The sequence below is a fragment of the Kwoniella botswanensis genome, chromosome 1, assembly GCF_036426115.1.
Source record: "Kwoniella botswanensis chromosome 1, complete sequence".
Classification (NCBI taxonomy): Eukaryota; Fungi; Basidiomycota; class Tremellomycetes; order Tremellales; family Cryptococcaceae; genus Kwoniella; species Kwoniella botswanensis.
The window spans coordinates 14793685-14807918 of NC_088599.1; the positions used below are offsets into that span (position 1 = coordinate 14793685).

Here is a 14234-nt window from a genome sequence, read left to right on the forward strand (position 1 = left end):
AAAAGAGAAGAAATATCCTTGAAAACCCAATGATTTGGTCTATGAAGCAAAACCAAAAGAAAAGGAAAGAAAAGGAAAGAAGAGAAGAGAATGATGAGATTTTGAGAACTCTGAATTGATGTGACCAGTTTTCTCAACTACGAGCACCAGAAGGATGGAAAATTTCCATTGTGTTATATTGCTATGTCTTGCCCATTTTTCTAGCTTACAGCATACTTATGTCTTGATCCGGGAGGATGACAAAGTTATTTCTCTTCTCAGCTTCCATCCTCGATATTAGATGATTGACCATAAACCAACAGCCACCAACCCTACCAGCAAGCCAACATCAAGTTGGTATAGTCGACTCTGAGATCCGGTGACAGCATCTTTGGAACGATCGTTGGAAGTCGTATATCCAATAGGCATAAATTCAGTTGCGTTCGTGGCTGTACCGTTTGATGATTGGACTTGACATAAACCGAGGAATTGCTAGTTCATCAGGACAATTAGTGTTAATGACCAAAATCATCCTAAGGGATAATCGAAATGACGTCTTGAAAAGCAAGGCATGACGTGAAGGTTGCAACGAGCTCAATAAAAGCTAGGAAAGGGTTAAGCGAAACCAATTTTCAACTCACCCCTAAATTATCTTTAATCTTTTTAGGAGTCGTTTCGCACCCCAAGCAGAAGCTCGCCGAATCAGCCATCAAGTCGCTACCCAACGTACCCGTCGAGTTCGTCCCAGCACATAAGCAGGATAGGAACGAGTTCGTATATGTTATATTTCGTTGTTGGGCTGTAAAATAGGGTGGGATGGAAGTGGCATGACGTTAGGATTGGATGAATTATGGACATAGAACAAATGATCAGTCAGTATATAACGCCTTACGTTCAAGAAGTACGAAAGATTAATAATGACTGAGCAAGTGGATACGGTTTTATGTATGCTTTGTTTTGTGTTTGTATGAGCTGACGTGAGGTGATAAAAGCCAACTCACAAAGATCACCAAATTGACCTCTACAATAACCCATCGTCACTGCCCAATGGGAACATGCCAATACACATTCTTGATCTACCCCTGCTATACTTGAGTCTGCCACGGCGTTGGGTGTAGCATCTGAATCGGCATCGGGAGAAGGTAAGGCTGATACGGTGGTGTAGAGGATGAATAGGGAGAGTAGGTAGAATGTTTTAGGTAAGAACATTGTGGCGAAGATTGCACTATACTGTAATGTTCTTGTGAAGTCCACTTGGAACTTGCTGATGAATTGGTGGTATTGTCTTCAGTACTGGTTTCCACCGATGTGAATTTGGTTGTTTATATATCTTCAGAGATGTTCAAGATGCGGTCGTGCAATACGATGTTACTCTAGGTGGATCGATGATCAGGGGATTGAAGATGGTTGATGGAAATAGAAAAGAAGAATAAGGAGAAGTAGTTTATACGGATATGTCGATTGACTACTATCGGTCGTTGATCATGATATACGATATATTATAGAGAAAGGTAAGGTGAAAGGTGAAAGATGAAAGATGAAAAGAGGACAGATGGTTGAGTCTAGGGAAACACGTTTTCTTCTCTTGACGATTGATGTTCACAAGCGAGGCAGTGTAACTTATCAGTATATTTTGATGAGTGATGGTCAACGGTCTAGTCAGTATACAGGTGAGACGTGGGAAGAAAGATCGGCATCTCAAATGTTATTCCCACCTGGGGGGACACGACTAGGAAGCGATATTCAGCTCCAGAGCTCAAAGGATGGGTTGAAGATTGAGGATTGACGATTTCGGATATGGTCAATTGCTGCACGTTATCATCACTCACTCGCTCCTTTGTTGGTATCTGGGAAAGGTAAAAAGGACATAGTGTATAGTCAGAAAGAGAGAGTGAGTGATTCTACTTCAGGTTGTGTGATGCAAACATTGTCATACTGTAGATCAGTCCACGGTCGTGTCCACCCTCAGGACAGTAAGATCAACATTCGATGATAGTGAGCCATCCATCATTTGATCTCAATCATCTACAGAATCACCCACACCAAGCACGGTCCTCTCAACTTTGCTAAGGAGACTACAAAGGGTCCTTTGGTGTATTTCGTACGTTGTCCGTGCGTGTGAGCTAATTTTCTGCGAATTTACTGCGTGTGGCACTCATTCATCAGCCAGGTTGGCACAGTCCATCGCATGGACACCATCAGAACATCATCGCACTGCAGATCATGCATGAACTGTTAGTAGACTGATTACGCTTGTCCAATTGCCCCACTGCCACAGACCGTGACTACGACATGGGAACTGATGTGATTGTCCATCGATGCATTCTCGTTCTACTCCGTCACAATTTTGAAATATTTGTCAAACAAAACAAACAAATGTAATACTTCTTGAGCACGCGGATTACCTCGTTCACTCTATCGTACTGAGTGCACCATATACATTGATTACTTCATCTGCATCACAGTTGATTCTCGTTAGCATACCTCTCATGTGATATAAACCATTTGAGACAACTCACGAGATGAGCCATTCCAGCGCCTGGATATCTGGTACCGACAACTTCGAAGCTATCCAAAATATCCGAGATGGTCTTGTTCTCCTCGGTGGTGAGCTTGATATTGGCAGCTTGGGTGTTTTCAATGGCTCGTTGAGGTTTGGAAGAACCGGGAATTGGAATGGTCTAAATCACATGTATCACATATCAGCGCGAATTTCATCGTTGAGTAATGGGAACCAAGATACAAAGTATGATGCCACAAAGGAAGTTCTCAACTCACATAATCGGACAAACCGACGATCCATGCCAAAGCCAATTGACTGGTGTTAACACCCTTCTTACCAGCGATCTCATCGAGTTTGTCGACCAATTTTAGATTCTCGTAGAACGCTTCACCCTGGAAACGAGGGATCATCTTCTTGAAATCGCCATCGGGGATATCTTCAGGTGACTTGTAAGTCCTAGTGAGGAATCCACGACCTAAAGGTGAGTAGGCGAAGATGGGAACTTTGTTGGTGGATGACCATTGGACGACATCCCTAATGGCTTTTTCGAACGAGAAGAGTGATACTTCAATTTCGATGATTGCGATGGGAGTGATCTATCAACAACGAATGCATCGGATTAGTCCGCAAGACTCAACTCCACGGAAAGATGAGATAGTATATACGGTTCGATGGACTCACCTTTTGAGCCTTCTCTAGACTTTCAACACCCATCTCACTAGCTCCCACAGCAGTGAACAATCCTTCCTTTCTCAATGTCTCGAGGTTGGTGAACTGTTCTTCGACCGACGCATGGTGCGATAATCTAGCTAAAGAGTAGATGTCGATTTTCTTATCGCCTAGGATCTCTTGGGTGTTCTTCAGATCGGATCGGAGGAATTCGATGCTAATAAAAGGACAAGATGAGCGGTGGGAAGTGTTATGGTGTGATGCGATGTAAACCCACTCACTCTTCACCCTTGGGTGCAATCGTAGTATAGTCCGCACCACCTTTGACGACCAAAACAATCTTCTCTTTGTACTCTGGGTATTTCTTGAAGAAATTGGCGATCAGTCTGATATTGGCGAAATCCGGTCCGTAGAACGTCGCGGTGGACCAACATGTCGCACCGGCATCTGCTGCCGCTCTGTTCCATCCAAGGCGATCAAGTCAGCAAAAAGCATATATCACAGTATATTGATTGGTGGTATAGGAAGCACCGCTCACTTGATAGCTTTGAAGCTCTCTTCTTCAGGTGGTGGGGTAGGTGTCCAAGTCAATTGCATTAACCCGTAACCCATTCGTCCGACTTGATGTCCTGCGACGGATACTTGCGGGATTGGCGATGACATGGTGGTTCGTGATCGATAGAGTAGTAGTTTGTTGAGTTGCTGTTTGTTGTCGATTCGCTGTTGAGCTGTAGTAGTTGATGAGAAGAATGAACGAGGTATGGTATGTTGATCCCAGAGTATGTACTATTTATACCTGATGTCAGTGACGGGTAAAGTGGAGGGAGGATAATGATACAATGGTTGATACAATCGGTCAACGAGGTGGAGAACGGCAGTCTACGATATGCGTGCCTGAGGGATCAGAGGTGACCTCCGCCTCGGTCCCGAATTGTACGGATGAGATCTCACGAGTGGAGGGAATTGGATTATGTAACGCGATCGGTATTGAACATATTTGATCTTCCCGCACCACAAGGTCAAGCTGTTCATCAATACCAACTTCAGCTGACACGGGACAGAGAAGTTTGCGAGTAAAGTAACTCGTCTTCTTACGTGTAAACATCAATGGTGGGAAAAGCGATGATTAGTAACACAGTCAGCCCTCGACTTGGTTGATGTTATCCCTCTGGCATGTGTGATATCAAAAAAACTGGTTTTATATTGTTTGTTCATCATTTTTCATTTGCATTTCATGGGTTTTGGATTGGGTTCGATGGTATCGATAAATTCAACCACTAACTAGAGTACTACAGCTAACATCTTTCCATCCTCTTGACTTAACTTGTGTGATTCCACTGATACCAGATATGTATCCTGTTCACTCCATTTCGCTCATATCACTTTACTTGAGATGGTGCGATTAAGCGGGGAGTTCGAATTTTTGACCACGAAGGACCCTAACGATGACGAGTTAGCACTTGTGTCGGAATCGACAATTGAGACGAGATTGCGTGCGAGACTAAACTTACTTGGTGACGTACTGATGCGACAAACAGCACATAACAGGATCAGTCGACACACTTTTCAGCAACATATTGACAGATGATGTGATTACACTTACTATATAACCGAAATCCGCGTAAATACCAGTTTGGATCAATCCTGCCACTACTGCGATAGGGTCGAAAGCACCTTCGGTAAAGTATCTACATTCATGAGAATCGGCGGATCAGCATCATCTCTTGTACCAGCACAGTCGCAACATGTCTTCGATATCTGCTCATCCACATTCTTTCCTGCTAAGAACACCACCCTTCGAAAAGCAATTCGACAATACTACGATTTCAACCTCCGCTATGACATATAACCTCTCCTCTAATTCGGTCCCTTGATATCACAGAACACCGCACTCACCTATACATCCAATTAGGGATGTACAAACCCCTATACAAACCCAGCGCAGCGAGATAATGCGTAGTGATAGTTTCGGCTTCACCGGTACGTTGCAACATGAACAATTGAGGTAGGATCGCGACTGATTCCAACCAAATTGAGAATGCCCAAGTGAGTTCGAAGGGTGTGTAGGCGTAGTTGAACAGTAAAGCTAGAATAGCAACGGGTGGGAGAAGGTAGGTGAGCTTGAATGTATCAAGGGAAGCATCGTGTGTTGGTCTGTACATCAAAATCAAACAGTCAGCTCTTCGTGACGATACAAAAGCAGTGAGGGTCTGGCGACGTTTTCAGGTTCTTCCTATTTCGTTAGATCGCTGCGAAGAATAAGGAGGCTTTCGACTTACCTAAATTTAACCTTCATCAAGAACAGTGTATAACCAGTCGAACCGATAAAGAACAACTTCATTATCGTATTATACAATGAGACGTATGGTCCAGTCAACAGATCGACATATCTCGTCAGGAATACCGTCAGGTATAATGCCTGAGTCTTGAAGGAGATTCCTCGACATGATCTGGAAGTTTGGATTTTGTGAAGGAGGATGAAAATGGATGCGAGATGGGATAAATCACCTGTATAGATGATATAACATGACAAATGGTCAGTATCTACCATATCCATCTCATCGCGTATATCATACGTGATATACCTGAACTGGTTCTTGGTCGTACACGGAACAGCACTCACCCAAGAAACGGAAGATATTCATGATGCTTCTAATTCGCTAACACGATAACAGTGTTAGACTGCGGAAGGAGGTTAAGAGGGAGTTGACGTGAAGGTGGGAAATATCCAGTATGGTTGATAGTTCACCAAGTTGTCTAGCCTTTATTCTCCTGCTCGGTATCGTTGGACGGAGATGGTATGTATATCTAGTAGTAGCTCGACACTGACCGAAGATATTGTTGTGAACGAGTGAAGTAGTACACTACTCCACATCGTCTATCATATGCATCCATCCACGTTGATGCTTAATCTCAGTGCTTGACGCGTAACTTATATAGACGGACACGGAGTTAGCACCTTGGACCGAGTGTGGCGCATGAGACCTACTGTACTCATACTCCCATTCTCCACCGTGACATGCGACATGCAACCTAGCAATGAGCAATCGTCCAGTCTAGGACCTTCGGTCAAAGCAAAGATATTGAAAAACACCTGCTAACACCTGCTATCCTTCTTCTTATCCTTCAAGAGATAGGAAGAAAAACAGGAGGTTCATCCAACATGTGAGCTGTTTTGATACCGTGGTAGCTATCAGACCAAGCTGAACATATCATGTATCACACCAGGTCCTCCTCAAAACCATCGATAATCTCTCAGGAGATCGAATCGATCTCATTGCATAACCCTATTCCACTGCATCTACGAATATACGGACTACCCATCTTATGTGAGTTCAACATATCAGCTCTTTTTCCAACACAGATATAGACAATTAGTTGATGTTCATTCTACACTACATGAACAGCGTTCTATCCATTACTGTATTACACCTATTATCACAAATACGACGAATGGGTGGTATCGGAAGAATGGACTTTCATTTACTGTGTATTACTCTTTGCCGGTCACGCTTTGAGTTTCTTAATTACTGCTTGGTCGAGTGGATTCAACGCTAGAATCAGTTATACTACTGTAAGCTTCGTCCCCTTCTCCCTACCGACGATGAGAGGGAAAAGACAAGCTTATGGTGTTTGGTTCGAAAACAATAGGCAAATTCATTGAAAGACGCTTCGAAGGTCAGAGTGATTCCTAATAAAGGTAGAGGTAAAGGTGAAATTGTTCCATTGGATAGTAAATTGGTACGTCCATCGGCTGTACATAGCGGGTTCACGACGAGCTAAACAAAATTTCGTATAGGCTCCAGGAGCTTCTGAACCTACCTATTCGTTCATCTATCAAAGGGATACCTATGTTTACGATGGTAAGTCAAGATGAGAGATCTGTCCGCAATCACCCCCAACTTACAGTAATTCATAGCATCAACCAACACATTCACACCCATTCCATACCCTTGCGACTCCTCGCCACCCTTATCGACTTTCCAATCCTCCAAAGGAATCTTGACTCACCCATCGAACAAATCGTCCGCACCGAACTTAGAAGTACTAAAATCAACCTACGGACCCAACGAATGTCATATTCCCATCCCCAAATTCACCGAACTCTTCGCTGAACATGCCGTAGCTCCATTCTTCGTTTTCCAGATCTTCTGTGTGGCTTTATGGTGTTTAGATGAATATTGGTATTACTCCTTGTTTACCGCTTTCATGTTGGTCGTTTTTGAATGTACCGTCGTATTCCAGGTAAGTGAACTTGACTTTCTCAATCGATCCACCCATCGATAATTGGCGAGAGTGAATAGCAACATGAAAGCTTGATGTGGAATAGCTGACAATTCGTCTTCACCCATTTTAGCGAGTAAGAACCTTGACCGAATTTAGAACGATGAGTATCACGCCGTACCACGTTCAGACTTTCAGAGATGGCAAATGGGTGGATGTGATCAGTTCTGAGCTTGTCCCAGGAGATCTCGTTAGCATATGTAAGCTACGTCTCTTCTCCCAAACGACTGTAACAGCTTAATCCCCTTTTCTTGTAGTGCGAACCAAACCTGATTCCGGTATCCCATGCGATCTGCTCTTACTACGTGGAACATGCATCGTCAACGAAGCTATGCTTTCTGGAGAATCCACACCATTGTTGAAAGAAAGTGTCGAGCTTCGTGAAGGATCAGATAGGCTGGATATGAATGGAGCAGATAGGAATAGCGTTTTGTTTTCTGGTACCAAGGCATTGCAAGTTGAGAAAGCCGGTGAAGGCGGTTTAACCAGTAAGTCTACCCCAGGCGGTATAGAATCTCTAGGCTGATTCAGCTGTTCTATAGCACCCGATGGAGGATGTCTCGCTGTTGTCCTTCGAACTGGTTTCGGTACTACTCAAGGTCAATTGGTTAGAACCATGATTTTCTCTACTGAACGAGTCTCGGCAAACACCTTCGAAGCGTTTTTATTCATTGGATTCTTACTTATCTTCGCTATCGCTGCTAGTGCATACGTATGGATCAAAGGTGAGCTGTCACATTGCCACGACACTTGACGTTACGGGGAAATAGCTCATACCATACACAGGACTCGAAAGGGGAATGGCCAAAGGTAAACTCCTGTTGGATTGTGTTTTGATCATCACCTCCGTCGTACCTCCCGAGCTGCCTATGGAATTGTCACTCGCTGTCAATGCATCGCTCGTTGCCCTTCAGAAATACGGTGAGTCGACAGCTGAAATTCTCCAGAGATGCCGCTGACACAAGCTGTTATAGCCATCTTCTGTACTGAACCGTTCAGAATCCCCTTTGCTGGTCGAGTCGACGTATGTTGTTTCGACAAGACTGGTACAATCACTGGAGAGAACTTGGTCGTAGAGGGTATAGCCGGTATCGAGTAAGTTGACTGCCACCTCCATTTGCGATAGTCCAACTTACGCCGCAACGCAGATCTTCCGATCCTAAGAAGCTTGTTCCCGTAACTGAGACCGGCAAGAACACTACCCTTACCCTTGCTGCCGCTCATGCCTTGGTTTTACTGGAAGATGGAACAATTGTTGGGGATCCCATGGAAAAGACCACTCTGTCGGCACTTGATTGGAAACTTTCCAAAGGTGAGTTGACAATATCTGGACAGCTTATCATATATGTCAACTTACGGTACGTCATCATGCTAGGCGACAACATCTCACCCAACTCTAAAGAGGCACCTCACAAGCATCAAATCAATATACGAAGACGATACCAATTCTCCTCTGCGCTCAAGAGAATGTCAACTATCTCTGCCATCTCCGATGCCCATGGTAGAAAATGGATCGCGGCTGTCAAAGGTGCACCTGAGACTTTGAAGGGGATGTATACCTCCGTTCCTGAATATTACGAGGAGACTTATCGATGGTACACCCGAAGAGGAAGTCGAGTCTTGGCTTTGGGTATCAAGGAGATGAACATTAGGCCCGAACAGGTAAGCTTTTCTTATGTCTCCGGCAAACAAGAGCCAAAAGCTTACTTTTTGATGTTCACTCTCAGATCAATACCATTCAGAGAGATGAAGTAGAATCCAAATTGACTTTCGCTGGGTTCCTCGTCTTCCACTGTCCACTCAAACCTGATGCTGTCGAAACTCTCAAGATGCTCAACGATTCTTCTCATAGGGTGAGTCACGGTTTCAATCGTTTGACCTGAATCAGAAAATAGCTAACAAGTCGTATTAGTGTATCATGATTACTGGTGACAACCCCTTGACTGCTGTTCACGTTGCCAAGGATGTCGAAATCGTAGACCGAGAGACCATGATCCTGGATTTGAAGGAAGGTACAACCTCCGATGGTGAGTTCACTTAAGCTACTGTATAGTTCACTCAGCTGATGAAACCCAATCGCAGAACTCGTATGGAAGAACGTCGATGAAACCATTGTCATCCCCGTCAAGGCATCTGAACCATTCGATCAGAAATTGTTCGACCAATATGATATCTGTATAACCGGAGCTGCTTTGAAGCAGTACGAAAACCTCCCATCCTGGCATCAACTATGTAAACACACATGGGTGTATGCCAGAGTATCGCCCTCGCAAAAAGAATTCATCTTATCTACACTTAGAGATTTGGGATATATCACTCTTATGGCTGGAGATGGAACTAATGATGTGGGAGCTTTGAAACAAGCTCATATCGGAGTTGCATTATTGGATGGATCGCCTGAAGATCTCAAAGCTATTGCTGAGCATCAAAAGATGGAAAGGATGAAGAAAGTATACGAACAACAAGTCAAAATTTCAGCAAGATTCAATCAACCTCCTCCACCACCGCCACCAGCACTTAGAGATGCTTATCCAGAATTGGTAAAGACTCAACAGGAAGTGGCGGAGAAACATCAGGGAGCGAGAAAACAGAATCCTATGGAGAAGGTGAGTTTGAAATCTTATCTACACGCTCACCACCCTTGGCTACAAACAGTGTCATGAAATGCAACATGTGCTGATTATAGTTTGTGTGTAGTTCGACATGGCCACCATCACTGCGAAATTATCCGAATTGGACGAAGATCAAGATGTTCCTCAGATAAAATTAGGTGATGCCTCCTGCGCTGCCCCATTCACATCGAAACTTTCAAACGTATCTGCAATCACCAATATCATCCGACAAGGTCGATGTACCCTCGTAGCTACCATTCAGATGTACAAGATCTTGGCTTTGAATTGTCTCATCACGGCGTACTCGTTGAGTGTACAATATTTGGATGGAATCAAATTTGGTGATTATCAAGTTACGATCACGGGGATGTTGATGAGTGTTTGTTTCCTTTGTATCTCAAGGGCCAAGGTGGGTTACATCATCTGCATGACTATGGGAAGGACAGAATAAAGCTGATCAAGAGTGGTTGTTTCTCCGTTAGCCTGTGGAGAAACTATCCAAGGAAAGACCTTTGGGCAACATATTCAACTTTTACGTACTTCTCTCAGTGTTATTGCAATTCGCTATTCATATCGTTGCTTTGGTCTACATTACTGGATTATCAAAATCTTTAGAAGAGTGAGTAACTGAAATTTCTACCTGACTCTTCTTCTCTCTTTGCCTTACATATGCTTATAATCGTCTCATGGTTTTTTTATTTCTATTTTTCCTGTAGTCGTGGAGAAGTAGATTTGGAAAAGAAGTTTGAACCTACTTTACTCAACACTGCGATCTACCTTCTTGGTCTATCTCAACAAGTTTCGACGTTCGTGTTGAATTTCCAAGGCAGACCTTTCAGAGAGGGAATAAGGGAGAACCCACCTCTCTATTGGGGGTTATTGGGTGTATCGGCTGTGGCTTATAGTGGTGCGACGGATTTCGTACCTGAGTTGAACAGGTGGTTACAACTTGTGGAAATGAGCTCATCCGTGAGTTTGATACTACCTATCATTTTTTTTACACTTGGAGCTGATTTTCTTTGTTGTATGTCCAGTTCAAATTCAAGTTGACCACTTCGATGATACTTGACTTCGTCGGTTGTTGGGCGATTGAGAAATCATGTAAATCCTTGTTTGCTAATCTCGAACCTGCCGAGTTGGTTACTAGAGGTAGAGAACGAAGGGAGAAGAGGAGAGTGGAGGAGGAGAGATTGAAAGCTATAACGGATGCTGAGAAGAAGGAGCAGTAAGATGAGAAACAAAAATAGATAACATGCTTGATAGATTGTCTATATCATGTGTCATACAATCTTATCAGAATCTCAGCCGTGGTGAGGGTGATCTACATAAATAGTAAGCGTATCATAGAAAGGTCATTTGTCTCTTTTCGTAATACATAGAAAAACATATACCCATGCATAGAATCACAATGACATTCGACTTTCACGTGTGAGAAGGTCTTATGGTGACTAACTGTTACGTTTGAATTGCATATGGTACGGCCCGGTGGATAACCACGGAACAAGCTAGGAAGGGAGGAAGGAACGGAGTAAGGGTTTTTAAGGAGATCCGTTCTTTTGATACTCATGTTCTTGACGGAATCCCGTGATGCTCTTTTTGTGTCTTTGGCGGCTTTCTTGCTGTCTTGCTCCTCGTCTTTGTCTCGGTGTGCCTATGCACCGTCGGTATGCACTTGGGCCTGCAAACATACTACGTAGTCTCGTTGCCATGTGTGAAATACGAGATGCAATGTGGAATGATGAGATCCAAGCGATACGATAGATCCTTTGGAATCGCAAGTTGATTCAGGGTCCATCCGCATCCAAATTTAATTTAATCTCTCGATCACCTTTTTTTATCAGCAAGTATCCCCATGAGAATTTGGACGATGTTGGATGATGAAACCGAGTAAATCCGAGTCTGACTGTAAGACTGAGTCTAAGTTGAGAGATTTATGTATGCACGTATGGTCTAGACTGGTGTCATGGTGATAGAGAGATTGGCTAGTAGTAGTGATGAGACTAGAGTAGTGTGGTGTGGTGTGATAGTCTGCCAAGCATTGATAGTGTGAAACCCCCAAAAGGAACGTAACCACCGTGAAGTAAGAGTACGGTGGTCATACAGTGCCGCAGCAAATCAACAAATCACCATACGTATAACGTATAACCGGTACAATCCCATTCCATCACTAACCCAATATTTTATTCATAATTTTTAATTTATCATCATTCAAATCCCTTCATCAATTATCATCTATTGACCTGACCCCTCTCAAGCCCAGCCCAGTCTACTTCACAACATTCCATTCCTCGTCCCCATACCCATAACGTAAACGGAATCTATCCCAAATCCAAACCAGCTCAACGGAAAATATCCTTCCGTCGACTCATCCGCTCGTCATCAATAATCAGTCATATCATCTTTTCTTCCTTTCTTTTCTTTTAACAATCAAGAAAACACAAAAGACAGGTTCATCATTCAGTGATCCTGTTTAAAGTGTTGATAATAACAAAATTCAACCTACCCGTCAAGCGTTAATAACGCTTAGGAAATCATTCAAACTGTCCTCGTCACCTTCTGCCGCTTCTTCTTCTTCTACTGTAAATAACAATAAGTCATTATCTTCACCACCTATATCATTGAGACCTTCGTTTGAATACGCTACTACACCTTCTCAATCTATCCCTCGAATCTTACAACCTCCACCACTTCAACCTCCTTCCAAGACACGAACTGGAAATAGACAGATACATACTGCCGTACGAGTCAATATGCCTTTCCACGCTGAACCCCTCCGAGCGAATAAGGAGATCGACATCGATCTCGAGCATTCGGTAGCTGCTCAGAAGTTCCCCGATATTCGAGCTGTATTGGAAGGGAATAGATGGTGGTCTAGAAAGGTCACAGAGGAACAGCCTGAAGTATGGGCAGAGCAAGTCAAAGGACAGGTGAGTTGACATTTCTTTCGGATACCGGACTGGTCTGGTCTCATCTGGATTGGTTTGGCTTGGAATGACAAAGAGTTGAGCTGACGAGATATTTCTTCCTTACACCTACGTTTCTACCAACCACTCTAATCGATGACCATACTATACTTCATTACGAACAACTATCGAACTCCCTCCGCTACGCACTGCTACTTCACCGTTTATAGGCACCAAACTTCCTCTGGATAGGATGTGCAGACTCCAGAGTACCAGAGGTTACCATCATGGCTAGGAAACCGGGAGAAGTGTTCGTGCAAGTGAGTGTGACCTCCTTTCCCTAGAATACCTACCGCGGTATCCGTCCATTTCACGCATATACCGCTTTCCCTTCTGTACCATCAATTTCAAACGTCTGGGTCACATCTCTGATCCAATATTCTACTGTAGCGAAACGTAGCAAATCAATTCCAACCTCAAGATGACGCTTCTCAAGCTTTATTGAATTACGCTATTATGAACGTCGGTGTATGCCATGGTAAGTTATATGATATCACCTCGTCACTTGACTCTCTTGCTGATCATGGCTACTTCATAGTCATCGTTGTTGGTCATACAGGTTGTGGTGGCTGTATCGCCGCCTACGATCTCCCTGCCCCTAAACAAAATGAAGAATTTTGTGATCCCTCTACACCCTTGACTCGATTCTTGGACCCAATCATCAGGTTGAAGCACTCTTTACCTGAGGGTAGCGATGTCAATGATTTGATCAGGGAGAATGTGAAGATGAGCGTTAGGAATGTCGTTGATAGTCCTGTGAGTGGAGTTTCACTTATCGCACTATGGTCTCCCTTGTAACAGCAAATCAAGAAGAGAATGGAAAGGGTGGATGCTGCCATCCAAAAAAAAAAAAAAAAAAGATCTCGAGAGATAACGATCATAGGCTGACACTTTTTTGTGTTGTTTTCCACAGACAATCCAGAATGCTTGGGAGTTAGCAAGAAAAGGTGAATTCCGAAAGGTCTACGTCCACGGATGGGTAAGTCAACGTTCCCATTGTACATTCTCGATCAAATGTCTCCGACAATACCCATACAGAGCTCATTGCGAATATAAGAAAAAAAAGCTGACCCTATTTACTCTAACCTAGTTATACGATCTCTCTACCGGTCTCTTGATCGATCTCAACATCACTCAAGGTCCCGAACCAATCGTACTCGACTCTGATAAGCCCAAGGTTAACGGTACTGCTTAAGCTCAAACAGCTCCTCTTTCGCTCGGTTT

At 43.6% G+C, this 14234-nt stretch overlaps 5 protein-coding genes across 5 annotated transcripts; 2 read left to right on the forward strand and 3 right to left on the reverse strand.

Annotated features, from left to right (window-relative positions):
- Window positions 1-276: 276 nt before the first annotated feature.
- On the reverse strand, window positions 277-1188 carry L199_005590 (uncharacterized protein; the record flags this gene model as incomplete). The annotated part of the gene is made up of 3 exons (XM_064891300.1): window positions 277-471; window positions 621-778; window positions 981-1188. 3 exons carry the CDS (start codon window positions 1186-1188, stop codon window positions 277-279), a joined length of 561 nt encoding a protein of 186 aa, XP_064747372.1.
- A 1236-nt stretch (window positions 1189-2424) lies between these two features.
- On the reverse strand, window positions 2425-3814 carry L199_005591 (uncharacterized protein; the record flags this gene model as incomplete). The annotated part of the gene is made up of 6 exons (XM_064891301.1): window positions 2425-2433; window positions 2499-2660; window positions 2758-3078; window positions 3164-3368; window positions 3433-3609; window positions 3690-3814. The coding sequence occupies 6 exons, from the start codon at window positions 3812-3814 to the stop codon at window positions 2425-2427; spliced, it is 999 nt and encodes a 332-aa protein (XP_064747373.1).
- A 739-nt stretch (window positions 3815-4553) lies between these two features.
- L199_005592 (uncharacterized protein) lies at window positions 4554-5796 on the reverse strand (the record flags this gene model as incomplete). Its single annotated transcript, XM_064891302.1, has 6 exons — window positions 4554-4590; window positions 4663-4673; window positions 4755-4839; window positions 5048-5305; window positions 5431-5659; window positions 5775-5796. 6 exons carry the CDS (start codon window positions 5794-5796, stop codon window positions 4554-4556), a joined length of 642 nt encoding a protein of 213 aa, XP_064747374.1.
- Window positions 5797-6365: 569 nt separating this feature from the next.
- On the forward strand, window positions 6366-11276 carry L199_005593 (uncharacterized protein; the record flags this gene model as incomplete). Its single annotated transcript, XM_064891303.1, has 19 exons — window positions 6366-6480; window positions 6559-6725; window positions 6803-6892; window positions 6951-7014; window positions 7071-7396; window positions 7509-7635; window positions 7693-7923; window positions 7978-8160; window positions 8222-8356; window positions 8410-8530; window positions 8584-8747; window positions 8811-9097; window positions 9163-9288; window positions 9348-9462; window positions 9518-10041; window positions 10133-10456; window positions 10530-10666; window positions 10764-11016; window positions 11082-11276. 19 exons carry the CDS (start codon window positions 6366-6368, stop codon window positions 11274-11276), a joined length of 3684 nt encoding a protein of 1227 aa, XP_064747375.1.
- Window positions 11277-12797: 1521 nt separating this feature from the next.
- Window positions 12798-14205, forward strand: L199_005594 (uncharacterized protein; the record flags this gene model as incomplete). The annotated part of the gene is made up of 6 exons (XM_064891304.1): window positions 12798-12974; window positions 13181-13270; window positions 13401-13488; window positions 13549-13766; window positions 13924-13989; window positions 14101-14205. The coding sequence occupies 6 exons, from the start codon at window positions 12798-12800 to the stop codon at window positions 14203-14205; spliced, it is 744 nt and encodes a 247-aa protein (XP_064747376.1).
- Between the last annotated feature and the right edge of the window lie 29 nt (window positions 14206-14234).